The sequence below is a fragment of the Dendrobates tinctorius genome, unplaced genomic scaffold (assembly GCF_039654945.1).
Source record: "Dendrobates tinctorius isolate UK_male_01 unplaced genomic scaffold, ASM3965494v1 ptg000126l, whole genome shotgun sequence".
NCBI lineage: Eukaryota > Metazoa > Chordata > Amphibia > Anura > Dendrobatidae > Dendrobates > Dendrobates tinctorius.
Window position 1 is genome coordinate 22,323,873 of NW_027361794.1, and position 25,230 is coordinate 22,349,102.

Genomic DNA, 25,230 nt, shown 5'->3' on the forward strand with positions numbered 1-25,230 from the left:
GCGTTGCAACGATGCTCAATTGGTACCAAGGGGCCCAAAGAGTGCCAAGAAAAAATTCCCCACACCATGACACCACCACCACCAGCCTGAACCGTTGATACAAGGCAGGATGGATCCATGCTTTCATGTTGTTTACGCCAAATTCTGACCCTACCATCCGAATGTCGCAGCAGAAATCGAGACTCATCAGACGAGGCAAAGTTTTTCCAATCTTCTACTGTCCAATTTCGATGAGCTTGTGCAAATTGTAGCCTCAGTTTCCTGTTCTTAGCTGAGAGGAGTGGTACCCAGTGTGGTCTTCTGCTGCTGTAGCCCATCTGCCTCAAAGTTCGACGCACTGTGCGTTCAGAGATGCTCTTCTGCCTACCTTGGTTGTAACGGGTGGCAATTTGAGTCACTGTTGCCTTTCTATCAGCTCGAACCAGTCTGCCCATTCTCCTCTGACCTCTGGCATCAACAAGGCATTTCCGGCCACAGAACTGCCGCTCACTGGATTTTTTTTCTTTTTCGGACCATTCTCTGTAAACCCTAGAGATGGTTGTGCGTGAAAATCCCAGTAGATCAGCAGTTTCTGAAATACTCAGACCAGCCCTTCTGGCACCAACAATCATGCCACGTTCAAAGGCACTCAAATCACCTTTCTTCCCCATACTGATGCTCGGTTTGAACTGCAGGAGATTGTCTTGACCATGTCTACATGCCTAAATGCACTGAGTTGCCGCCATGTGATTGGCTGATTAGAAATTAAGTCTTAACACACAGTTGGACAGGTGTACCTAATAAAGTGGCCAGTGAGTGTGTATATATATATATATATATATATATATATATAGTAGGGGTTGTACTCGCTCAGGTGTGTTGGGAGGACAACAGGAGGCACGTTCCATTAAACGTATATATATTCATATATATTCATATATATATTCATATTCATATATATATATTCAAACAATGTAAAAAACATATAGCCAGTTCCTCTTAATACAATAGTTGGTGTTCACCTTGTATTCTGCACGGATCCAGGCAGGGAGTATGCCCCAACAAATAGGAATAAGAGAGAATTGGGATCCAGCAAAAAGATGAAAGTTCACCAGAATTATAAAATCTTCTTCTTTATTTATCCATTAAATCATATAAAAAAACGTATGAGGAACTCCAAGCAATTGGTAACATTCCAGCAAGGGACTACATGTTTCAGCACTATGTGCCTTCTTCACGGTCCTATTTGAACTGAGCTCCAACACTGGCAATATATCCTCCTTTGTGGAACATATTCAAATGACCCTTAATTAAAAGCAGTGAAACAAACCAGTTAAAAACACCTGAGTAAATGGTTGAAACTCAGTTCAAAAATATTGCTAGAAAAATACATATATTGAACATGTTTTATACATAGACCAATGATATAAACATTAAGTAATAAATCAACAGTGATATGGAATAACTGCCGCAAAAATGAAAAAAAAATTTTTTTTATATAAACATATATGAAAAAACACATCATGAAATAGGCGCGATCTAAGTTTCAGAGACAATCACAAATATGACTCTCAAAGGAATAATATATTGGAGTAGGTTTAAGATAGAGATATAATCTTTAGAAACTAATGTAAGCACTGTATAAAAAAAAAAAAATATATATATTTTTTAATGTTTGCTTACTTAATATTGTGTAATAAGATCCATTCTACTGTTCAATCCGTCAGGAACTCTAGTCTCTAATAAAAAGATCCACCTACTTTCTCTAGAGAGGATTTTACTTTTATAATCACCACCCCTATGTGGTTTTGTAACCACCTCTATTCCCCTAAAGGAGAAGCTTTTTAGATCTCCTTTATGCACATTAGCAAAGTGTTTGGAAACCGCAGAGGCTCCTGTAATAGGCAAATTAACCGAATCCGACAAATGTTTTCGCATACGCTGTTTCAATGAATTAGTGGTGCAACCCACATATTGAAGTCCGCAAATATTGCAATCAATAAGATATATTACATTTTCTGTATTACAATTAATAAAAGAAAAAAACTCAAAGTTTTTTCCATTTTTTATAGAAGAAAATGTTTTCGTTTTAACAATATATTTGCAACACTTACAAATTTTTGCACCACAACCATAACAGCCTACAATTTTCATCCAATTTTGTTTCAATTTTTTGTCTGGATGAGTAAATAAACTTGCCGTCAACATGGATCCTATAGTAGGAGCTCTCCTCGCAACAAATTTAATTGAGTGTTTTTTTTTAATATTTCTTTCAATTCACCACTTTGTTCTAAAATGGGCAAATGTTTTTTAATAATGGAAACTATTTCTTGATACTGTGGACTAAATTTAGTGCTGAAAACTATACCCAAATCATTGTTATATTCTTTAATATTTTTATATTCCAACAAATCCTGTCTATTTAAATTGTCTACTATGCCTCTCGCTCTTTTTAGAGACCAATTTGGGTAACCCCTGGATTTTAATCTTTTTGCCAAAAATTCAGATTCTTTCATATAGGTATCTTTTTCTGTACTATTTCTTTTTGTTCGAATCAGTTCACCTGTGGGTATATTCCTAATTACATGGTTGGCATGACATGAATTTGCCATCAATATACTATTCACAGCTGTAGATTTGCGATAAGATTCCACCAACACTTTTTTCCGATTTGAATCTATTTTCAAGGTCAAATCAAGAAAATTAATTGACTCATTCATGTGACATGTAAATTTGAGATTGAAACTATTGTTATTTAAATATGAAAAAAAGGAAGATGCTAAATCCTTGTTCCCCCTCCACACAAAAACCAAATGATCAATGAAGCGTCCCAACCAAAAAATGTTATGTCTGAATGGATTGTTAAAATGAAAAATATACCTCTCCTCCCATACTGACATAGTTAAATTTGCTAAAGACGGTGAGAATTTGGCCCCCATGCTCACTCCCTGTATCTGCAAATAATATTTCTCATCAAAAACAAAATAATTATGAGTGAGCAAAAAATTAGTTGCAAGCAATAAAAAATGTTGAATTTCAAATGTATACTCACTGTATTTAGATAGGTAATATCTGAGGCTCTCCAATGCAACAGAATGTGGAATTGATGGATATAATCCAATAACATCACATGAAAGCCACAGAAAATCATTCCCCCATTCTATTTTTTCTACCATGTTAATAGCTGCTTTGCTATCTCTCAAGTGACTAGGAGTTAAAGCCACCAGGGGTTGTAGATAATGATCCACCCACTCTCCAAGGCGTTCACTAAAAGACCCTATCCCTGAAACGATAGGTCTTAGTGGGGGAGGAAAAATTTCTTTGTGCACCTTGGGGAGTGAGTGGTAAATGGGTATAATGGGATGGTCACAATACAAAGCTTCACTCAATTCCTCTGAAATAGCTCCTGTAAATACACCTTCCTGCAAAATTTTTTTCATTTCCTTATTAAAAGGGAGAGTGGGATTTTCATTTAATTCCCTATACACACTGGAGTTTCCCAATGCGGTTAAATTAAGTTTCTTATATAAACCCACATCCAGAATGGTAATTGATCCACCCTTATCCGACTGGACAATTTTTAGATCTTTATTCTTACTCAATTCCTGAAGAGCTTTATGCTCATGAAATGTCAGATTATGATGGGTCAGTTCCACTCTGTTATTTAATTCCACCAAATCCCTTTCCACCGCTTCTTGAAAAACATCCAGCATCGGAGGTCTAGATTTAAGTGGGTAAAATTTTGTATTTTTTACATGAAAAGAATCATTTAAATTAATCTGGTATCCTTTGGAGCTTTCAGATTCTAGTTGTCTCAAATTGTACAAACCCACCTGTTCCTCAAACGTAAGTAACCTTTCAACATCCCTAATTTTCTACAGAACAAAAATTGTCAGTACCAATATTATCCCCAAAATGACATTTTAAGGTTAAACTACGTGCTAGACGATTAACATCCATCACTGTGTCATATACATTGAATTTACATGCCGGGGAAAAACCAAGTCCTTTTGACAAAAGTGAAAGTTGCGGTGCTGAAAGTATATAACTGGAAAGGTTGTAGACTGGTACAGTTACTTCTTCCGTTTCCGGAGTTTGTCCTGATAAGCCTGTTCTCTTATGGCGTCTTCCTCCTCTCCTTCTAATCCGTTTTTTGGTTTAGCTCCCTCTTTGTTGTAATTTCTTTGGTAAGATTTTTTTCTTTTTTCCATACCTTTATTAGATGCACAAGCCACTGATGAATCTGAATAATCATCTGAAGTATCTCCAAAAGTAGTGTCCATATTTTCTTGAGTTTTTTGAAAAGTCACTTTATGTTTGCTGAACCAAGGTTTCCGTTTTTTTAATATTGATGACGGATTCTTACTCCAATTATATGCACATTTACTGTTGTAATCCTCCAAATCTCGTGTGTATTTTCTTTTTTTAGTCTCAATGATGGTATCCTCTAGTTTATTTAATTTTTGTTGCATTTTTTCATATAATAATTTGTAAGAATCATTGCCTTGATAAATTTCCAGAGAATCTTTCACAATCTTAATTTCATCACTGAGTTTTTTAAGTTCAGTCTCTTCTTCTTCAATGATTAATTTTATAAGACTGAGAGAGCATTCACTAAGGACATTTTCCCACCTGGTCTGGAACTCATCATTATAAGCTGTTGTGGCCACTTTTTTTAATCTCAGACCACGTGGGATCATCTTCCTCTCCCAGTAACAGCTGAGAGAATTATGGTCCCACCATAATTTCTGTTCCTTGATCATAATACGTTCCAAATTATACATGATGGAATTTAATCCCCCAGGTGCTATATCCACTCCATTGACATTATCATTGAATATCAAGGCAAGTTTATTGCGTCTTGTGTTGCAGTAATCCACTTCCATAGCAAAAAAGGATTTTTTGCTAATGGGATCAGTCATATGTAATGAAATTTCAAGTTCAATACTTTGATTATGGGTGCTCGGCTAATACTCCCAGAGGCAATATTCAAACAATGTAAAAAACATATAGCCAGCTCACCATAAAGGAGTTCCTCTTAATACAATAGTCGGTGTTCACCTTGTATTCTGCACGGATCCAGGCAGGGAGTATGCCCCAACAAATAGGAATAAGAGAGAATTGGGATCCAGCAAAAAGATGAAAGTTCACCAGAATTATAAAATCTTCTTCTTTATTTATCCATTATGTCATATAAAAAATATATGAGGAACTCCAAACAATTGGTAACATTCCAGCAAGGGACTACATGTTTCAGCACTATGTGCCTTCTTCACGGTCCTATTTGATCTGAGCTCCAACACTGGCAATATATCCTCCTTTGTGAAACATATTCAAATGACCCTTAATTAAAAGCAGTGAAACAAACCAGTTAAAAACACCTGAGTAAATGGTTGAAACTCAGTTCAAAAATGTTGCTGGAAAAATACATACACTCACTGGCCACTTTATTAGGTACACCTGTCCAACTGTGTGTTAAGACTTAATTTCTAATCAGCCAATCACATGGCGGCAACTCAGTGCATTTAGGCATGTAGACATGGTCAAGACAATCTCCTGCAGTTCAAACCGAGCATCAGTATGGGGAAGAAAGGTGATTTGAGTGCCTTTGAACGTGGCATGATTGTTGGTGCCAGAAGGGCTGGTCTGAGTATTTCAGAAACTGCTGATCTACTGGGATTTTCACGCACAACCATCTCTAGGGTTTACAGAGAATGGTCCGAAAAAGAAAAAAAATCCAGTGAGCGGCAGTTCTGTGGCCGGAAATGCCTTGTTGATGCCAGAGGTCAGAGGAGAATGGGCAGACTGGTTCGAGCTGATAGAAAGGCAACAGTGACTCAAATTGCCACCCGTTACAACCAAGGTAGGCAGAAGAGCATCTCTGAACGCACAGTGCGTCGAACTTTGAGGCAGATGGGCTACAGCAGCAGAAGACCACACTGGGTACCACTCCTCTCAGCTAAGAACAGGAAACTGAGGCTACAATTTGCACAAGCTCATCGAAATTGGCCAGTAGAAGATTGGAAAAACGTTGCCTGGTCTGATGAGTCTCGATTTCTGCTGCGACATTGGGATGGTAGGGTCAGAATTTGGCGTAAACAACATGAAAGCATGGATCCATCCTGCCTTGTATCAACGGTTCAGGCTGGTGGTGGTGGTGTCATGGTGTGGGGAATTTTTTCTTGGCACTCTTTGGGCCCCTTGGTACCAATTGAGCATCGTTGCAACGCCACAGCCTACCTGAGTATTGTTGCTGACCATGTCCATCCCTTTATGACCACAATGTACCCAACATCTGATGGCTACTTTCAGCAGGATAATGCGCCATGTCATAAAGCTCGAATCATCTCAGATTGGTTTCTTGAACATGACAATGAGTTTACTGTACTCAAATGGCCTCCTCAGTCACCAGATCTCAATCCAATAGAGCATCTTTGGGATGTGGTGGAACGGGAGATTCGCATCAGGGATGTGCAGCCGACAAATCTGCGCCAACTGTGTGATGCCATCATGTCAATATGGTCCAAAATCTCTGAGGAATGCTTCCAGCACCTTGTTGAATCTCTGCCACGAAGAATTGAGGCAGTTCTGAAGGCAAAAGGTGGTCCAACCCGTTACTAGCATGGTGCACCTAATAAAGTGGCCAGTGAGTGTATATTGAACATGTTTTATACATAGACCAATGATATAAACACTAAGTAATAAATCAACAGTGATATGGAATAACTGCCGCAAAAATGAAAAAAAAAAATTTTTTATATAACCATATATGAAAAAACACATCATGAAATAGGCACGATCTAAGTTTCAGAGACAATCACAAATATGACTCTCAAAGGAATAATATATTGGAGTAGGTTTAAGATAGAGATATAATCTTTAGAAACTAATGTAAGCACTGTATAAAAAAAAAAAATATATATATATATTTTTTAATGTTTGCTTACTTAATATTGTGTAATAAGATCCATTCTACTGTTCAATCCGTCAGGAACTCTAGTCTCTAATAAAAAGATCCACCTACTTTCTCTAGAGAGGATTTTACTTTTATAATCACCACCCCTATGTGGTTTTGTAACCACCTCTATTCCCCTAAAGGAGAAGCTTTTTAGATCTCCTTTATGCACATTAGCAAAGTGTTTGGAAACCGCAGAATGTTACCAATTGTTTGGAGTTCCTCATACGTTTTTTTTTATGATTTAATGGATAAATAAAGAAGAAGATTTTATAATTCTGGTGAACTTTCATCTTTTTGCTGGATCCCAATTCTCTCTTATATATATATATGTATACACTGCTCAAAAAAATAAAGGGAACACTCAAACAGAATATAATGCCAAGTAAGTCAAACTTCTGTGAAATCAAACTGTCCACTTAGGAAGCAACATTGATTGATGATCAATTTCACATGCTGTTGTGCAAATGGAAAAGACAACAAATTGAAATTATTGGCAATTATCAAGACACATTCAATAAAGGAGTGGTTCATGTGAGCCAGTTTCTTTGTAGCGCTTGATGGTTTTTGCCACTGCACTTGGGGACACTTTAAAAGTTTTCCCAATTTTTCAGACTGGCTGACCTTCATTTCTTAAAGTAATAATGACCACTCGTTTTTCTTTACTCAGCTGCTTTTTTCTTGCCATAATACAAATTCTAACAGTCTAGTCAGTAGGACTATCAGCTGTGTATTCACCATACTTCTGCACAACACAACTGATGGTCCCAAACCCATTTCTAAGGCAAGAAATCCCATTTATTAAACCTGACAGGGCACACCTGTGAAGTGAAAACCATATCCGGTGACTACCTCTTGAAGCTCATCAAGAGAATGCCAAGAGTGTGCAAAGCAGAAATCAAAGCAAAAGGTGGCTACTTTGAAGAACCTAGAAAATAAGACGTGTTTTCAGTTGTTTCACACTTTTTTGTTAACTATATAATTCCACATGTGTTAATTCACAGTTTTGATGCCTTCAGAGTGAATCTACAATTTTCATAGTCATGAAAATAAAGAAAACTCTTTGAATGAGATGGTGTGTCCAAACTTTTGGTCTGTACTGTATGTTTCGGCTGAACGGTCATTTGTCAGACAGCAATCTCTCCCGACTCCCCATAAACACAAATATTCCAGCTTTCCTGTGGTTTGTATGAGAGCGTCGCCTCCAGACTCCTATAGCAAAGGATTATCTACAGGAAGAACAAGTGGATTATCCTCTGAAATTCAGGATGCCAGATCCTTCTCTATCCTGACATCATCTGTCGGGAGGCCCCCAAATACATTATATAGTCACCCAAACCCCCCGAAATCCGTGCTTTCATGTAACTTTTGTCTAATGTGTATGGGAGCGTTAAAAAGTAACTTATTGGACGCTGCCTTTGGCCTAACCTAATAGACCTTTGTACATTGCGGGCCCAGATACCAATATTAGGCATGTAAGAATCGTAGTAATTAGGCCGCCTCATACTATCAAGTTCTTGAGGGAGGAGGGCATTCAGCCCAACTCTGTTACACCTTCTAAGATGCCATGTTTGCTTTTGACAGCAGCAAGTGGTGAATCATAGAATGTTAGAGTTGAAAGGGACCTCCTGGGTCATCTGGTCCAACCCCCTGCTCAAAGCAATATTCAGTAAATCATCCCAGACAGATGTATGTCCAGCCTCTGTTAGAAGAATTCCATTGAAGGAGAACTCAACACCTCTCGTGGCAGCCTGTTCCACTCATTGATCACCCTAATCGTCAAAAAGTTTTTTCTAATATCTAATCTGTGTCTCCTCCCATTCAGTTTCATCCCATTGCTTCTAGTCTTTCCTTGTGCAAAAGAATAAAGATGATCCTTCTACAATGTGACAGCCCTTGAGATATTTGTAGACAGCTATTAAGTATCCTATCAGTCTTCTTTTTTGCAAGCTAAACATTCCCAAATCCTGTAACCATTCCTCATAGGACATGGTTTGCAGACCGGTCAACATTTTGATCGCTCTTCTCTGAACTTGCTCCAGTTTGTTGATGTCTTTTTTAAATTGTGGTGCCCAAAACTGGACACAGTATTGCAGATGAGATCTGACCAAAGAGGAGTAAAGGGTAATAATGACTTCACGTGATCTAGACCAGGGTTCCCCAACTCCAGTCCTCAAGGCCCACCAACAGATCATGCTTTCAGGATTTCCTTTGTATTGCACAGGTGAAGCAATTATCACCTGAGCAATACTAAGAGAATCCTGAAAACATGATCTGTTGGTGGGCCTTGAGGACAGGAGTTGGGTAACCCTGATCTAGACTGTATGCTTCTGTTAATACATCACAGAATTGTATTTGCCTTTTTTGCTGCTGCATCACACTGTAGACTCATGTTCAGTATATGATCTATTAGTATACCCAAGTCTCTTTCACACGTGCTCTTGCTTGGCCCTATTCCTCCCATTCTGTATATGCTTTTTTCATTTTTATTGCCTACTCCAGTTTATTTATATCTTTTTGAATCCTCTCTCTCTCTCTCTCTTCTCTAGAATTAGCTATTCCTCCTAGCTTTGTGTCATCAGCAAATTTAATCAGATTTCCCTCAATTCCTTCATCTAAATCATTGATAAAAATATTGAACAATACAGGGCCTAGGACAGAGCCCTATGGTACCCCACTTGAGACATTATTCCAAATGGATGTGCAGCCATTTACGACCACTCTTTGGGACCGATCACTAAGCCAGTAATGAATCCACCTAACAGTTGACTTGTCCATTCCATACTTAGTCATTTTGTCAATAAGGATTGTGTGAGACACTTTGTCAAATGCTTTGCTGAAGTCAAGATATACTACACTGCTCAAAAAAATAAAGGAAACTCTAAAATAGATATCACTGAATGAAATATTTAAGTTGCAAATCTTTATTCATTACATAGTGGAATGAGTTGAGAACAATAAAACATAAAAATGATCACTGTAAATCAAAATTAATAACTCATGGAGGGCTGGATTTAGAATGATATCCAAAATCAAAGTGGAAAATCAAATTACAGGCTGATCCAACTTCAGTGGAAATGCCCCAGGGCAAGGAAATGATGTTCAGTAGTGTGTGTAGCCTCCACGTGCCTGTATGACCTCCCTACAATGCCTGGGCGTGCTCCTGATGAGGCGGCGGATGGTCTCCTGGGGGATCTCCTCCCAGACCTGGACTAAAGCATCTGCCAACTCCTGGACAGTCTGTGGTGCAACGTGTTAGGCGTCGGATTCCTGCAGCTACACAACAGGAATCCAGAGCCTCACATGCTGCTCTGCAGCAAGCCATTCCTGAGGCTAAGTTCCTCTGCCGCTCCACTGAGCATGCTCACGAGACGATCTACCATTGGAGGTCGGGAGTCACATGCTCAGGTCCTTCTCCGGATCTGATTGGTCCTTCTCAGAGATCTGAAAGGTCCCGGCAGCACACAGCTATAAAAGTCCCGCATGGCCGTTCGGCCATGCGCTAGTATAGACTTTACTTGCTAGATGTGTGAATGGTGACGGATGTATGATTCTGGTGACTGACTCATTAAAATTCCCCTCCTTCTGATATTACGCATGTGGATAGGGAATTAGAGTAGCAGTCAGCGCCAGTCAGTGGCAAGCCTTAGGCCACTGTGCACACCGCACCTCTACACTAGCGTCCGATTGTGCTACACCTCACGGCACTATTGTCTAGCGGCAGTGTCCTACGCCACTAGGCAGTTGCAGCTCTCTTTGGCGTCCGCAGTGGCGATGCCACACGCACGGTAGGTCTAGACGGACACAGTTCCTCTGCCTTGGGTCCTGCACCCGTGACCGGATACCGTGTGTGCATTTACCTGAGACCTAAATATATAAAGTGCTCTCAGTGAGAGAAACAAAATAGGAATCTTGTGGGTATGATACCTTTTAATGGCTAACAAATAATAGTGAATGTTGTTACAAAGCAAGCTTTCGGGACTGCTTACGTCCCTTCATCAGGCTGATATGAGACCTGTGACGCTAACAGGCTCAGCCTTTTGTGTTTACCTCTGCTGACATCTCTGTGAGTAAACAGTGATTACTTTGCGCACCTGGGTGACGTTTAACCCGCGTGCGCATTTCCGCCATATTGCTCATCTGTCACTACTTAGCAGCAGTGTTCACACCTACTACACGGTGGACCCTGAGCGGCGAACGCAATTAATTATTTAATTTATTTAGTGCGTTCCGCCGTTCCTAACACAACGTGACATTGGTGGATGGAGGAAGACATGATGTCCCAGATGTGCTCAATCGGATTCAGGTCTGGGGAACCGGCCGGCCAGTCCATAGCTTCAATGCCTTCATCTTGCAGAAACTGCTGACACACCAGCCACATGAGGTCTGGCATTGTCCTGCATGAGGAGGAACCCAGGGCCAACCGCACCAGCATATGGTCTCACAAGGGGTCTGAGGATCTCATCTCGGTACCTAATGGCAGTCTGCCTCTGGCGAGCACATGGACGGCTGTGTGACCCTCCAAAGATATGCCACCTCACACCATTTTTGACCCACTGCCAAACCGGTCATGCTGAAGGATGTTGCAGGCAGCAGATTGCTCTCCACGGTGTCTCCAGACTCTCACGTCTGTTACATGTGCTCAGTGTGAGCCTGCTTACATCTGTAAAGAGCACAGGGTACCAGTGGCGAATTTGCCAATCCTGGTGTTCTGTGGCAAATGCCAAGTGTCCTGCACAGTGTTGGGCTGTGAGCACAACCCTCATCTGTGGACATCGGGCACTCAGACCATCTCATGGAGTCGGTTTCAAACCGTTTGTGCAGACACATGCACATTTGTGGCCTGTTGGAGGTCATTTTGCAGGGCTCTGGCAGTGCTCCTCCTGTCCCTCCTTGCACAAAGGCTAAGGTACCGGTCCTGCTGCTGGGTTGTTGCCCTCCTACGGCCCCCTCCACCTCTCCTGGTGTACTGGCCTGTCTTCTGGTAGCATATCCAGCATCTGGACACTGCGATGACAAACACAGCAAACCTTATTGCCACAGCTCACATTGATGTGCCATCCTGGATGAGCTGCACTACTTGAGCCACTTGTGTGGGTTGTAGAGTCCATCTCTTGCTACCACGATTGTGAAAGCACAACCAACATTCAAAAGTGACCAAAACATCAGCCAGAAAGCATTGGTATTGAAATGTGGTCTGTGGTCCCCACCTGCAGAACCACTCCTTTATTGAGTGTGTCTTGATAATTGCCAATAATTTCCATCTGTTGTCTATTCCATTTGCACAACAGCATGTGAAATTGATTGTCTTTCAGTGTTGCTTCCTAACTGGACAGTTTGATTTCACATAAGTTTGATTTACTTGGCATTATATTCTGTTTGTGTTCCCTTTATTTTTTTGAGCAATGTATATCTACAGCATTTCTCTGATCCACCCAGTCAGTGATTCTGTCATAGAAGGAAATTAAGTTACTCTGACATGACTCATTAATTACAAACCTATGCTGACTGTGTTAGAATCTGTTCAGTTTGTGACTATCCGCCATTTTCTTGTAGTGTTCTGGCTGCTGGTCTTTTTCCTCTGGTGCTGGGTTTGTCTTAGTTCAGGTGATTGTATCACCCTTTATTAACCTGCACCTGTCTCCCATTCCTTGCTGGACAACAGTGTTAATCCGCTTGAGTTCTGGCTTGGAGCTTTGTTTTGCCTTCTGTGTGTTTAATTAGTGCAGCGCTGGTACCTCCGGTTCTGCAAGTCTTAGTTTCTGTTTTCAGTTTGTTTCTGCAGCTTTCTCTTTGTTTTCTATTAGGATGTGACCCTGTTTTGTACCCAGTCCTTAGATCTTTCAGGGACCCCCTTCCCTCTCTATAGGTCTTCACTTGAGATTAACCTAGGATCGTCGATGGGTCTATTCACAAGGAATGGGTCGCCCACTCCATCGTAAAGTATCAGCCTAGTCTCAGTGCAGGGTTAGTTTTCCCCCTCCTACCCTAGTCCTATGCTGCAGTACCATAACAGACTCTGCTTAATCACTTCTTTCTTATCCAGGTACTTGCATACATGTTGTTTAATTATTTGTTCAAAGATCTTTCCTGGTATAGAAGTCAGACTCACCAGCCTATAGTTCCCTGGGTCCACCTTCTTCCCCTTTTTGAAGATAGGAACAACATTTGCTCTTCTCCAGTCTTCTGGGACTTCTGTTCTCCAAGAATTTTCAATGATTTTGGAGAGTGGTTCAAAAATGTCTTCTGCTATCTCCTTCAGTACTCGGGGGTGTAATTCATCTGGACCTGGAAATTTGAATTCTTTTATGTTAGCTAAGTGTTTCCTCGCTATCTTTCTGTTTATAGATATCCTGGATTCTTATTTTCCCTTAATAGGACAGTGAAGAACAGTTGATCTTACATTTCCTTTCTGCAAGAAAATAGATGCAAAATAGGATTTTAAAAGTTCGGCCTTCTCAACATCCATTTCTTTCTCCCTTTTAGCATGTGTTTAAGTTCTGTGTTCATCCATCCTGGTTTCCTTAAATGCTTCCTATTATTCCCTCTCGTTGGAATTGGTAACAATTGTGCTTTGAGAATCTCATTTTTCAAGATTTCCCATCCTTCCTGGACATTTTTGTCCATAAGGATATCCAGCCATTGGATCCTCCAATTCTCTTTCTGAGTCCCTTAAGATCTGCCTTTCTAAAATCTAACATTGAAGTCTGAGTCTTCACAGATCTTCCTCCTCTAGTTATCCAAAATTCATGGCCGCAACCTCCTAGGGTCTCAGCCACTATTACCTCCTCAACCATTTCCTCCCTGTTTATAAGGATTAGATCCAAGGTAGCAGATCCCCTTGTTTTCTCCCCTACATTTTGGAAGATAAAGTTGTCAGCAAGAGAGGATAAGAATTTGCTGGACCTGTTAGTTTTGCCTGAGAGAGATTCCCGATAAATGTCTGGATAGTTGAAATTTCCATTGACCACTATGTCATATTTTTTGGAGAACTTGACCATTTGATGCATTAAGAGTTCATCCCTATCTTCAGTTTGCACAGGCGGCCTGTAGTAAATGCCTACAATGGTGTCCTTTGAATTAGTCTGTCCTTGTATTCTTACCCAAACAGTTTCCACAGAACTCCCAGTCTCTGAAGCTTCAATCTCTATGCAGATATATGCTTTTATAACATACAATTCGACACCTCCTCCTCATTTATCAAGTCTGTTTCTTGCAAATAAGTTGTATCCTCCTTCTAGCCTTGTATTCCAATCATGAAGCTGCCAGGGGTTTTGTTGCAGCCGAACCTGTGCCGTCCCTGCGGTGTACATCTATGTTCTGGGGCCCAAAAGGGTTACATTCTGTAAAAAAAAAAAAAAATATTTCACTTGTTAAAAAATGTCTTCTGCTTTTTTTTTTTTTTTTTTACATTTTGCACGAATTGTTGGAGCCAATTTTCATTTGAAACATTTTATCCGTTTTGTTCTGGTGTATTTCCTATAATATAGGAAAGCCTAAGGCCAAAAAGAAATCCCATAAATCACTGTACATGGAGACTTTGGGATCAGATCATTTCTGTCCACGTTGTTTGTGCAAACAAAAAAAAACTTTTATAAAAGCCTCAAACTTCTGTGTGTGAATCAGAGCTGAGATCTAACGTGATAGAAGATTACAGTGCGGGGAAGACGGGAAACCTTCATATAGACGGCCGGTGGGGATGGAGTCAGTGACGGACTCCGGCCAAATATGTTCCTAGAGCCGTAGTAGAAGATGAAGATGTCGTCCTCATCATGAAGTAGTTATTTTTCCTGTCACGTGTAATGAATATCTCCTGCAGTATTGCTAATGCCGATTCCAGTTTCGGTAAATGAGACGAGAATTAGCGTTATGGAAGATGAGTCTATGAGAAACGTATTCAGCTGCCGACTCCGAGGAAGAAACTGCTTGTTGTCTGTGGCCTAAATATATAGGTTTTATTAGTAGATGTAAAGAAGAAAACTAAATACTGTAAAATAATAAATCTCCTCATATGTTTCCCTTATTATCTCCAGTAATTGTATTATTACACAGGATTTTTAGATGTGACATCGGCTCATCTTCTCATTCAGGTCTCTACAATATCGGTTCCTCTCAGTGAAGATCTTCTGTTTAATAGAATTTTCCTGATTTGCCCATCAAAAATGGATATGGGCAGAGACAAGATGGCAGAGACAATATTACACCTCACCCTAGAGATCCTCTTCCGGCTTACTGGAGAGGTGAGAGATTCTGATGACGTCACATTACATCATTCTTATCTATGGGAATAACAGATGGACAGAACTGGAGAGGTGAGGACTCTGGAAATGTCTGTAGTGAGATTTATTAATGTGTCTCTCCATAACCAGGATTACACAGTAGTGAAGAAGACCTCTACTGAACGCTGTCAGAACCCTGTGTCTGACAAATGGGGAAGACCCTTGAGACCAATCAAAGGGCCTCCACCTCACCCCCTGATACATGAGGACATCAATGACCAGAAGATCCTAGCACTCATCTACAAGTAGATTGAGCTGCTGACTGGAGAGGTGACACTGCTGGGAATGCTGGGACATTATACAGTAACGCTATGAAGGGATCAGGGGCAATGACGGTATCATTGTATGTGTCAGGTTCCTATAAGGTGTCAGGAAGTCGCTGTCTATTTCTCCATGGATGAGTGGGAGTATTTAGAAGGACATAAAGATCTGTACAAGGACTTCATGATGGATGTTCCCCAGCTCCTCACATCACCAGGTAATAGACAGGACTAAATACACATGGCCTATAAGTATCTGTATGTAAAGAATGAATTCAGTCCCTGTATGTGTTTCCTCCAGTTCTATCCAGTATGAGGACAACACCAGAGAGATGTCCCCATCCCCTTCTACATGACTATAAACAAGAAGATCTCAGTGTTCCTCAGGATCATCAGGTAGATGGAGAGAAGGTGTCATTAGAACTCCCATTTGATGTGTAGACGTCTGTGAAGGTCTTGTGCTCAGTCTTGTTTTATTCACCAGTTTTATATGTTTTATACTTGTGTAATGAGAACGGTGGAGATGGCAGGATTAGAGCTGATCATAGGCATGACTTCTCCATCTGTCTGTGACTTTTACAATATTTGTTTCAGGGTGAAGATCTGACCCATATTAATACTACAGAGACATATGTGAGGGGTGATGAGTGGTGTAAAGAGGAGATTCCTACATATGACTACCCAGGTGAGCAGTAACCATTAAATGTAGAGAAGTCACAGATTCTTCTCAGTCACCACTGTGGCTGCTTTATCGGTTGTGTAGTCCAGTCATATCACAATTGTGTGATCACCATTTTCCCTCCTGACCACAACATTCTCCTCCAGCTAAAACTGTTCAATTGACTTAGAGCATTGAAAGCTCTTTTCTATAGAACTTACGACCTGGAGGATCCACTTACCCCCTAGGAATAAAAGATGCTGACCCTCGCCTGCCAAAATATGTAAACTATAAAGCCGAATGAAAGTGTCTGTAGAATGTGCGGAAAAGTTAGAAAATCACTTGAATTTAAAGTATTATTATGTGTCTGTAAGAGAAAGTGGAGGATAATGATGCTGTTGGCTTCCTAGATCCCTGATATCTTATTGGATGAATCTCCCTTCTCTCCCTTCTGTGCTGCTGAATGTCTCATATGGTCCTTACAAGACCAGGTCCAGTCTTTCTGGGCAAACTTTGCTTTTATGATCGACAACATTAAATGTGCAGTAAGGCCAAGCGTGAATTTCTGGACAATAGCAACAGAGTTTCCCTTTATCCTGCCTTTTCAACTTGTATTAAGACTCACAAATATCAAGGAGCATTGTGATAAACAGGTAAAACATTACACCTGTGTCATGATATATCTCTAAGCTGTGCGTGGCTGCTGGCTGAAAAATACATTTATTCACGCCTGCAGGAGATGTGTTGGCATGGCTTGAGCCTTGGTTTCATAAGTTTGCAGCGCCCTTTATGGCCGGGGTTACTCAGTACGGGTCGGTCAGTCCTTCGGGGGATGTGACCCGGTCTGTGACCCTGGGCGTGCAATGTAAATAAAATATGGGGGTAATAGTTTATGGGGACATATATATGTGATGCCACCCGTGGTGTTCAGCAATGAAGGGGATAGCCGACGCTGCTTAAGAGACCGCTGGGGCTGTTGGTGATGCAGCAGAGTTGTTACAGCTCTCCACTGGCAGAGCTAGGCCCCAGGGCAGTTATAGATGTTAGAGATGATGATGGTGGTTGTTGTGGTGCAAGGCAGGTGACGCAGTAAATTAATCCGAGGACAGAGTGGAGTGCAGTTTCCACACTTTTACTCACAGTTCTCCAGTTACATTCCCTAGCCGGTGTGCTGTGTCCTCCGGGTAGGTGGTCCAGCCAGCTCTCAAATTATTTGGGGTACACAGTGTCAGAACCCCCTTCACATGTTCCTTCCCTGGCCATCTCACTGCGCTGGCTCCCTTCTCTCCTGCCCTGCGCCTTCACGCACAGTGTCCAGAGCCTTCAGCCCTGGATCCTGTCAGGCAATGTACTCTTGCTCCCCTTGATTCTATACTGCTGCCTTTTCAGTGATTGTGTGAGGATGTGGCTGCATCACATGCAGATACTGCAGCCTATGGTTAGCTAGCTGAGTCCTCAGTTTCTCCACTAATCTGGGGCCGGTCCCCTACTACGACCTGGTTCTTCACCCGACTAATGTCGGCTTGGATTCGGGTGCCATGGGTGGATTCCTCTCTTATCGTGCCCCTAGGACCCCTTCCTTCTCTCCTCTTTTCTCTCACGCTATGCTAGTGTAGCGACGTGCTCTTCTCTCCTTCAGTCCCCGGCACCAACTGTCTACTTCCTTCCAACTGACTCCTGTTTCCATGACAACTCCCTCTGACTCCTCCCCTTCTACTTTCTCCACACACACACTCTACCTAGCTCCTCCCGGGCCCTGAGAGGTACAGTGTTGGATGTAAATGTGTGGGTTCTGCATAGTGCCCCCTCCTTACCTGAGAGTGGAGTACCACACCTCTAGCTGAGGTGACATACCTCTGTGGCGACTGAACCCTCAGGGGCGCCACAGATTCACTCCACATCATAAATTCCATTATGTTTTTGATCCTAAGGAATTTGGATTACTGCACAATATCTCCTGAAATTAGGGGTGCTAATACTTTCTCTACTCTTCTGGTAGTAGCTCCAATGGTCCACCATAAATGAGTGCAACTCCGGTTTACTGTTAGAGTTCTCCCCTCATACATACGTTGTTGTTGGGGATGTAACATAGAAAAAGACTTTTTTTTATTCTACCTGTTCATTCTGTATGATAATTTGATTGTGGTGGGATTGGCCTGCCTCACTTATGTGAGTCTGTAACTCCCTGTCTTTAAAAAAAGCTCTCCACTGCCTCTTCCAAATGCCTAAGATCTAAATTTAAAATGAACCTGCCAGCAGCATTGTGCATCGTTATCTACAAACAGTGTCAGGTCAGTGCCATTATACTGATTACATTGATACCTGCTGATGAAATCCGTCTTTTGGTTGTTGTTTAATCTTTATTTGTAGTTTTCAGTTAATGAGATTCTCGTGGTCTGGGGCGGGGCTGTTGTTGTGGGTGGGGCTTTGTTGTGCTCTGAGTACATATGGAACTATATTGGCTTATGACAGGTCTACAATCTTGGAATCAGTGAGTGGGCCTGTATATAGGGCTACGCACTGTGCTGTTTGGTGACATGGTGTGTATCACACTCAGCATGGACAAGAGGAAGCGAAGGAAAGAGTTTTCTCAGGAGATTAGAAAAAAAATTATAGACAAACATGTTAAAGATAAGTTATAAGACCATCTCCAAGCAGCTTGATGATCCTGTGACTACAGTTGCACATATTATTCAGAAATGTAAGCTTCATGGGACTGTAGCCAACCTCTCTGGACATGGCCGCAGGAGGAAAATTGATGACAAATCAAAGAGATGGATAATGCGAATGGTAAATAAAGAGCCCAGAAAAACTTCTAAGGAGACTGAAGGTGAACTTCAAGCTCAAGGAACATCAGTGTAAGATTGCGCCATCCGTTGCATGAGCCAAAGTGGACTTCATGGGAAACAAACAAGGACGACTCCATTGTTGAAAAAAAATCATAAAAAAATCCAGATTGGAATTTGCCAAACTACATGTTGACAAGCCATAAAGCTTCTGGGAGAATGTCCTATGGACAGACGAGGCAAAAATGGAACTTTTTGGCAAGGCATCTCATCTCTATGTTCACAGTCAGATTAATGAAGCATATCAAGAAAAGAACACTGTCCCAACTGTGAAACATGGAGGAGACTCTATTAGGTTCTGGGGCTGCTTTGCTGCATATCTGGCACAGGGTGTCTAGAATCTTTGCAGGGTACAATGAAATCTCAAGATTATCAAGGGATTCTAGAGGTAAATGTGCTACCCAGTGTCAGAAAGCTTGGTCACAGTCACAGGTCATGGGTCTTGCAACAGGATAATGACCCAAAACACACAGCAAAAAACACCCAAGAATGGCTAAGAGGAAAACATTGGACTATTCTGAAGTGGCCTTCTATGAGCCCTGACCTCAATCCTATTAGACGCGGTTATACAGCTTGGGTCATTTGGTAATAATATTCCATAGACCTGCCACCGGCCAGGGCAATAATATTCCATAGACCTGCCACCGGCCGGGGCAATAATATTCCATAAACCTGTCACCGGCCGGGGCAGCACCTGGTGTACACTATTATTATACATACTTAGGCCCATGAAGCCTCCGGAATCCTTAGTTACATGCTGCTACAGAGGGACTTATGGAGGTCAGTAGTGTTGAGCATTCCGATACCGCAAGTATCTGGTATCGGCCGATATTCGCTGTATTGGAATTCCGATACTTAGTTCCGATACTTTTTTCATATCGAATACCGGAATCGGAAGTTCCCATAATGCTAGGAGCCCGCTCGATTTGATTCAGCCAATGGGGATCCTCAGAAGTGTGGGCACATCCTGTTAGGCATGTAGGTATGTTAACTACTGGCATAGCTGTGATTGGCTGCTGAAATGATGTCATGATGCACTATAAAAACCGCAGCAGCCGCCATTTCGGGTTCACTCTGCTGTGAATTCAGATAGGGACAGGCTGCTGTTGAAGACTGTGAGGGACAGTTAGAAATAGCGATCATCAAACATATCTATTGCTCTTCCCAGGCTACATAATCCACCACTGTAGCATTTTTGTAGCCCAGCAGCGCTGTTTTAATAGCTGTCTGCAAGGGCTGTGTGAGTGCAGACCCACGCTGTGTAGTGTGTCCTGCAGGCACGTCTGCTTGTAGGCCGCCCAGCGTGTGTCTCTGCCTCATACACATTTTTCTTTTATTGCTGCTTTTTTTTCTCCTGTATAGTGTGCTTCCATACGTATCCATATACGTTGGTTGCAAACACTAAAGGAGTGGACAGCGGAGCCTTTCAGCAGCCTTTCAGCCATTTCTCTGCACTGTTTTTGGCTGTCTGATAGGTCTCTCTGTGTGTGAGTGCAGCTCACGTTGCAGTGTGTTCTACAGCCACCGCTGGTTGTAGTACATAGTCCTTTTTTTGCAGCTAATTTGTCCAGATTTTTGCTCCTATATTAGTGTGCTTCCATCCGCATCCATTGTCATTGGTTGGTTGCAAACACTATATAGGATTAGATAGAGGAGCCTTTTTGCTGGCTTGTGCCCTTCAGGGCCAGCCAGACTAGTATCACCCTATTTTTTGGAGCCTCATCAATTGCATTGTAGGTTAGCTTCCTGCATTGTAATCGCTCCAAAAAGTTTGTGATACTATAGCTTTCAAACTTTGGTCACATCCTTTTCTTTTTCCCCCAAAAAAAAAAAGGAAATAAAGTTCACCAAACACTCCACTTTAGAGTTGTGTAGGCCACATTAGATCATATTAAAGTGTAGTACACACACTCTTAGCCAAATTAGTGTTTCTTATACTGGTTAGCAGGTGTTCAGGAATAAGAACACTAAGCCACCCCTTTTTTACTTTTCTGCCTATCTTTATCAGTCTACCAAGATGAAGAAGGCAGGGAATAAGGCACGTGGTCGTGGCCGTGGAGTTTCAGCAGGGAGCGGACGGGGGGATTCAGCAGGGAGAGGACGTGGGGATTCGGTGTCTGCTGCGGCCACCAGTGACCCGGCATCCCCCACTTTTACCAGGCAACAGTCCTTCATGCGCAGCTTTGTAAGACCTCGCTGTACCCCACTGCTGCGTGACAAACAAATTGAAGCCATTGTCGGATGGATGGCAGCTAACGCATCCACTTCAATGACTTCCGCATCCTGCCAGGGCCAGAGCACTGAAGAGCAACCATCTGTCTCTTCACCACCTGCCAAATTGCCCAGGCAGTCTGAGAGCCCTGGACAGGAGCCATCTCAATCTTTACTTCTGTTCTCAGAATCTGTTGGCTTGGAAAGAGGTGGCCAGCCAAGCAGCATTCTAGAGCGTGAAGAAGAGGGAGTATGCAGTGATGCGCAACTGCTTTGTCCCTCTGAATCTGAAGAGGCAGGTGGCCCAGTGCCTATTGTCAGCACACCTCAGTGCTCATCTGATGATGATGTGACTCAGTTGCCATTTTCTGGTGCGTACGGTGCTGGCGAGACAACCCAGGACCAGCCGGTGCTTGAAGAGGGGAGTGGAGATGATGAGGTCCTTGACCCATCATGGCGTCAGCCACAGGAAGGTGGTGGGAGCAGCTCTGAGGAAAAGATTCCCCGAACAGCCAAAAGAGGAGGGAGAGGGCGGAGGCAGACTTGGTTGCCTGTAGCCTCCACTTTGGCACCCGTGAGGAGCAATCCTCTTCCAAAACACAAAACGGGCGCTCCCAGGACTTGCAGTGCATGGTCTTTTTTTGACACAGTTGCAGATGACATTTGCTTTGCCAAATGCAAGCTGTGTCATCAGAAAGTTAAACGAGGGAAAAATGTGAGCAACCTCAATACCACAAATATGTGGAAACATGTGCGTACCAAGCACGAGGTGGAGTTACACAGACACACTGAAGATGTAGGCCAACCTTCAGCAGCACCTACCACCTCTTCAGCTCGTGTTGGGGCATCTTCCTCCAGCTCACACACAGCTGGTTCGGCTTCCTCACTGGAACGCCATGGAAGAACCACTGCCACTGTTGTCCAGAGACCCAGTGAAATTGCACCCACTGAACCACATTCTCAGTCATCAGCACACTCCCAGGCCACTCACCAGCAATCGGTAGCACAGGCATGGGAGAAAAAGCGGCCAGGAATGCAGTCTGTACATATTGAGTCCTCCTCCTACTCTAGTTCCTCGGAATCAGCACTGCATGAGCCTGTTAGGCCAGATATGAGCACAGGTGTGGCCAAACGTCAACAGGCCATCCTTAAATTAATTTCTTTGGGGAATCGGAGCCACACAGCACAGGAGCTCTGGAATGCCATCAAGCAGGAGAGCGATGTGTGGTTTGTGCCAGGGAATCTCCAGCCAGGTTTGGTAGTGAGTGACAATGGCCGAAATCTAGTGGCAGCTCTGGGCCTAGGCAACCTCGCTCACATACCATGTCTCGCACACGTGCTCAATTTGGTCATGCAGAGCTTTCTGAGGGACTATCCGGATCTTGATGCACTGCTGCACAAGGTTCGCCTAGAGTGTGCTCACTTGCGGCATTCCAGCATGGCAAGATCGCGCATTGCATCTCTGCAACGCCGATTCCGCCTGCCAGAACATCGCATCATATGTGACCTCCCCACCAGGTGGAATTCAACGTTACATATGTTGGAGCGGTTGTGTGAGCAGCAGGCAACAGTAATGGAGTACCAGCTGCATCAGGCGCAAACAAGTCGCAGTGTGCGCCGGACACACTTCACCACCACTGAGTGGGCCACTATGAGGGACATCTGCCAAGTTTTGCGTGCCTTTGATGACCACGCGGATGGCCAGTGCAGATGATGCACTAGTCAGCATGACTGTCCCCCTTATCTGTCTGCTTCAAAAAACCTTACAAGCACTAAGTGAGGAGGTTTTTGAAGAGGTCGAGGATGAGGAGTCAGAAATGCCATCTGCTTCTGGCAAGTCTGCGCAACGTGCTTCCACACAAAGGCCCAGGCAGGGGACACTTAGTGAAGAAGATGACGAGGAGTCAATGGAGGAGGAGGAACACATCACTCCTGAGGAGGGAGGTACACAAGGCTCTAGTAGTCAGTGTGTACAGCGAGGGTGGGGTGATGCTGAGCAGGCTGAGATGCTGCCTCAAGCTGGGGACAGTGTTTCCGGTCCAGTTGGCAGTCTGCAGCACATGGTTGATTTCATACTGCAGTGCTTGTTAAATGACCGCCGCATCGCCAACATTCTCCACACGGCTGATTATTGGGGGTACACCCTCCTAGATCCTCGCTACCGGGACAACTTACAAAGCCTCATACCACATTTGAACCGGGAGCGTAAAATGCGGGAGTACCAAGAAACACTTGTGCAGGTCATCATGTTCTCCATTCCCCCCGCAAGTGTTGCTGGTAGTGCTTTTCAAAGCAGCCATGTGGGTAGAGGCAGTGGAGGAAGCTCTGCACAAAGAGGTAGCAGAGGCAGTGCCGCAGGACAAGGCAAGGCCAGTATGGCCCAAATGTGGAAAAGTTTTGTGGGACCGCCACAAACGGCTACACCATCACAGACGGCTCCAGTCAGCAGGAGGCAACGTTTCCGTCAGATGGTGACAGACTACTTGTCTTGCCCTGTTGGTGTACTCCCAGACGGCTCTTCCCCGTTCAAGTATTGGGTCTCTAAGCTGGATACATGGCCAGAGCTTAGCCAGTATGCATTGGAGGTGCTGGCTTGCCCTGCTGCCAGTGTATTATCGGAACGTGTCTTTAGTGCTGCAGGTGGTGTGGTAACAGACCGTCGCACGCGACTGTCCGCCGATAATGTTGACCAGCTTACTTTTCTGAAAATGAACAAGGCCTGGATCTCACCTGAATTTGCCAGTCCTCTTCCAGAATAAATAATTGGCTGGCAACAGGATCCAGGTCTCCTGTTGTGTTCATGTTTCTATGACCTGAACTTTATTTCCTGGGCTACAACAACGCCCGTTGTTGCTCAGAAATGCTGTCCACACAGAAAAAAACACTCGTTCATGTGAAAGTGGAGGTCCGGTGACATCCGCTGATCCCCCTGCTGTGTGGAGGGCAAAGTGTCCTGCTCCCTCCAAAGTCAAAATACCTCCGATTTACACCTGGCTCCTAGTAGGCCTCGGCCTGCACCATGATTGTCCCTGGGCTCCAACAACGCCAGTTGGTGCTCAGAAGTGCTGTCTACACAGAAAAAAACACTTGTTCATGTGAAAGTGGGGTTCGGTAACAACAGCTGATCCCCTGCTGTGTGTTCGGCAATCTCTCCTGCTGCCTCCAAATTCTAACAATGTCTTATCTTAAACTTCCTCCAAGTAGGCCTCAGCCTACAAAATAACTATCCCTGGGCTCCAACATCGTCAGTTGTTGCTCGGAAGTGCTGTCCACACAGAAAAAAACACTCGTTCATGTGAAAGTGGGGTTCGGTAACATCAGCTGATCCCCTGCTGTGTGGAGGGCAAACTGCTGTTGCCTCCAAATTGTAACTACTTCAGATTTAAACATTCTCTGATTTGGCCTCTGTCTCCACTCTGTCTCTAGTATTTCCCCTGACCTCCAACACCGCCAGTTCCTGCTCACAGTTGCCGTCCACGCATTCCACACTTGTTCCTGGTGTTCTGTTACGTGAGCAGATCCCCCAATGTGTGTCCGGCACTGTCTCCTGCGCTGTCCCAGCCTGTTTTCAGCACGCCTGCTGTTTCCGGGTAGTGTCAAGGTCACTATGCCACCAATCCGTTGTCCTGTCATCTTGCGGCCGGGTTAACCGACTCTACGGTGCCTGCAGTTTAGGTAACTCCTATGTGGGCTGCGGGAACTGGCACTGAAGGCTGGATCCGTAGTGCCAATGGGACATGGACCCCCCTGTAGGACTGTGGGTTTCGGTAACTGCGGCCTGGCTACTTTGCTTTGGATGGGTACCTTCTGCTACCCACCCGGGTTCCAGCACTGTCAGCTGGTTCTCGCCAGAGCCTTTGGCCTAGGTGCCTCCATCTCGGTATCCGAAGGTCCAGCACCGTCAGCTGGTCCTTGGTAGTGCTTTCTAGCACAGGTACCTCCTGCCTAGTAACCGGGGTCCAGCACCGTCAGCTGTTCCTCGGTAGTGCCATTGGCTCTTGTAGCTTTTGCTACCCATCTGGGTTCCAGCACCGTCAGCTGG

At 43.4% G+C, this 25,230-nt stretch overlaps 1 protein-coding gene across 10 annotated transcripts in view; it reads left to right on the top strand.

Moving 5' to 3' along the window:
• Window positions 1–25,230, top strand: part of LOC141047087 (uncharacterized) — a 503,667-nt gene that overhangs the window by 193,185 nt on the left and 285,252 nt on the right. For 7 of the 10 annotated variants that reach the window (XM_073542037.1, XM_073542039.1, XM_073542036.1 and 4 more), the window contains one exon: window positions 15,025–15,174. The exons of 1 other annotated variant lie outside the window; for it this stretch is intronic. In XM_073542037.1, the coding sequence (XP_073398138.1) occupies window positions 15,025–15,174 (150 nt within the window). Of the gene's footprint in view, window positions 1–15,024; window positions 15,175–16,067; window positions 16,159–25,230 lie in introns of all 10 variants that reach the window. 2 more of the 10 variants (XM_073542043.1, XM_073542046.1) reach the window with 1 other exon arrangement.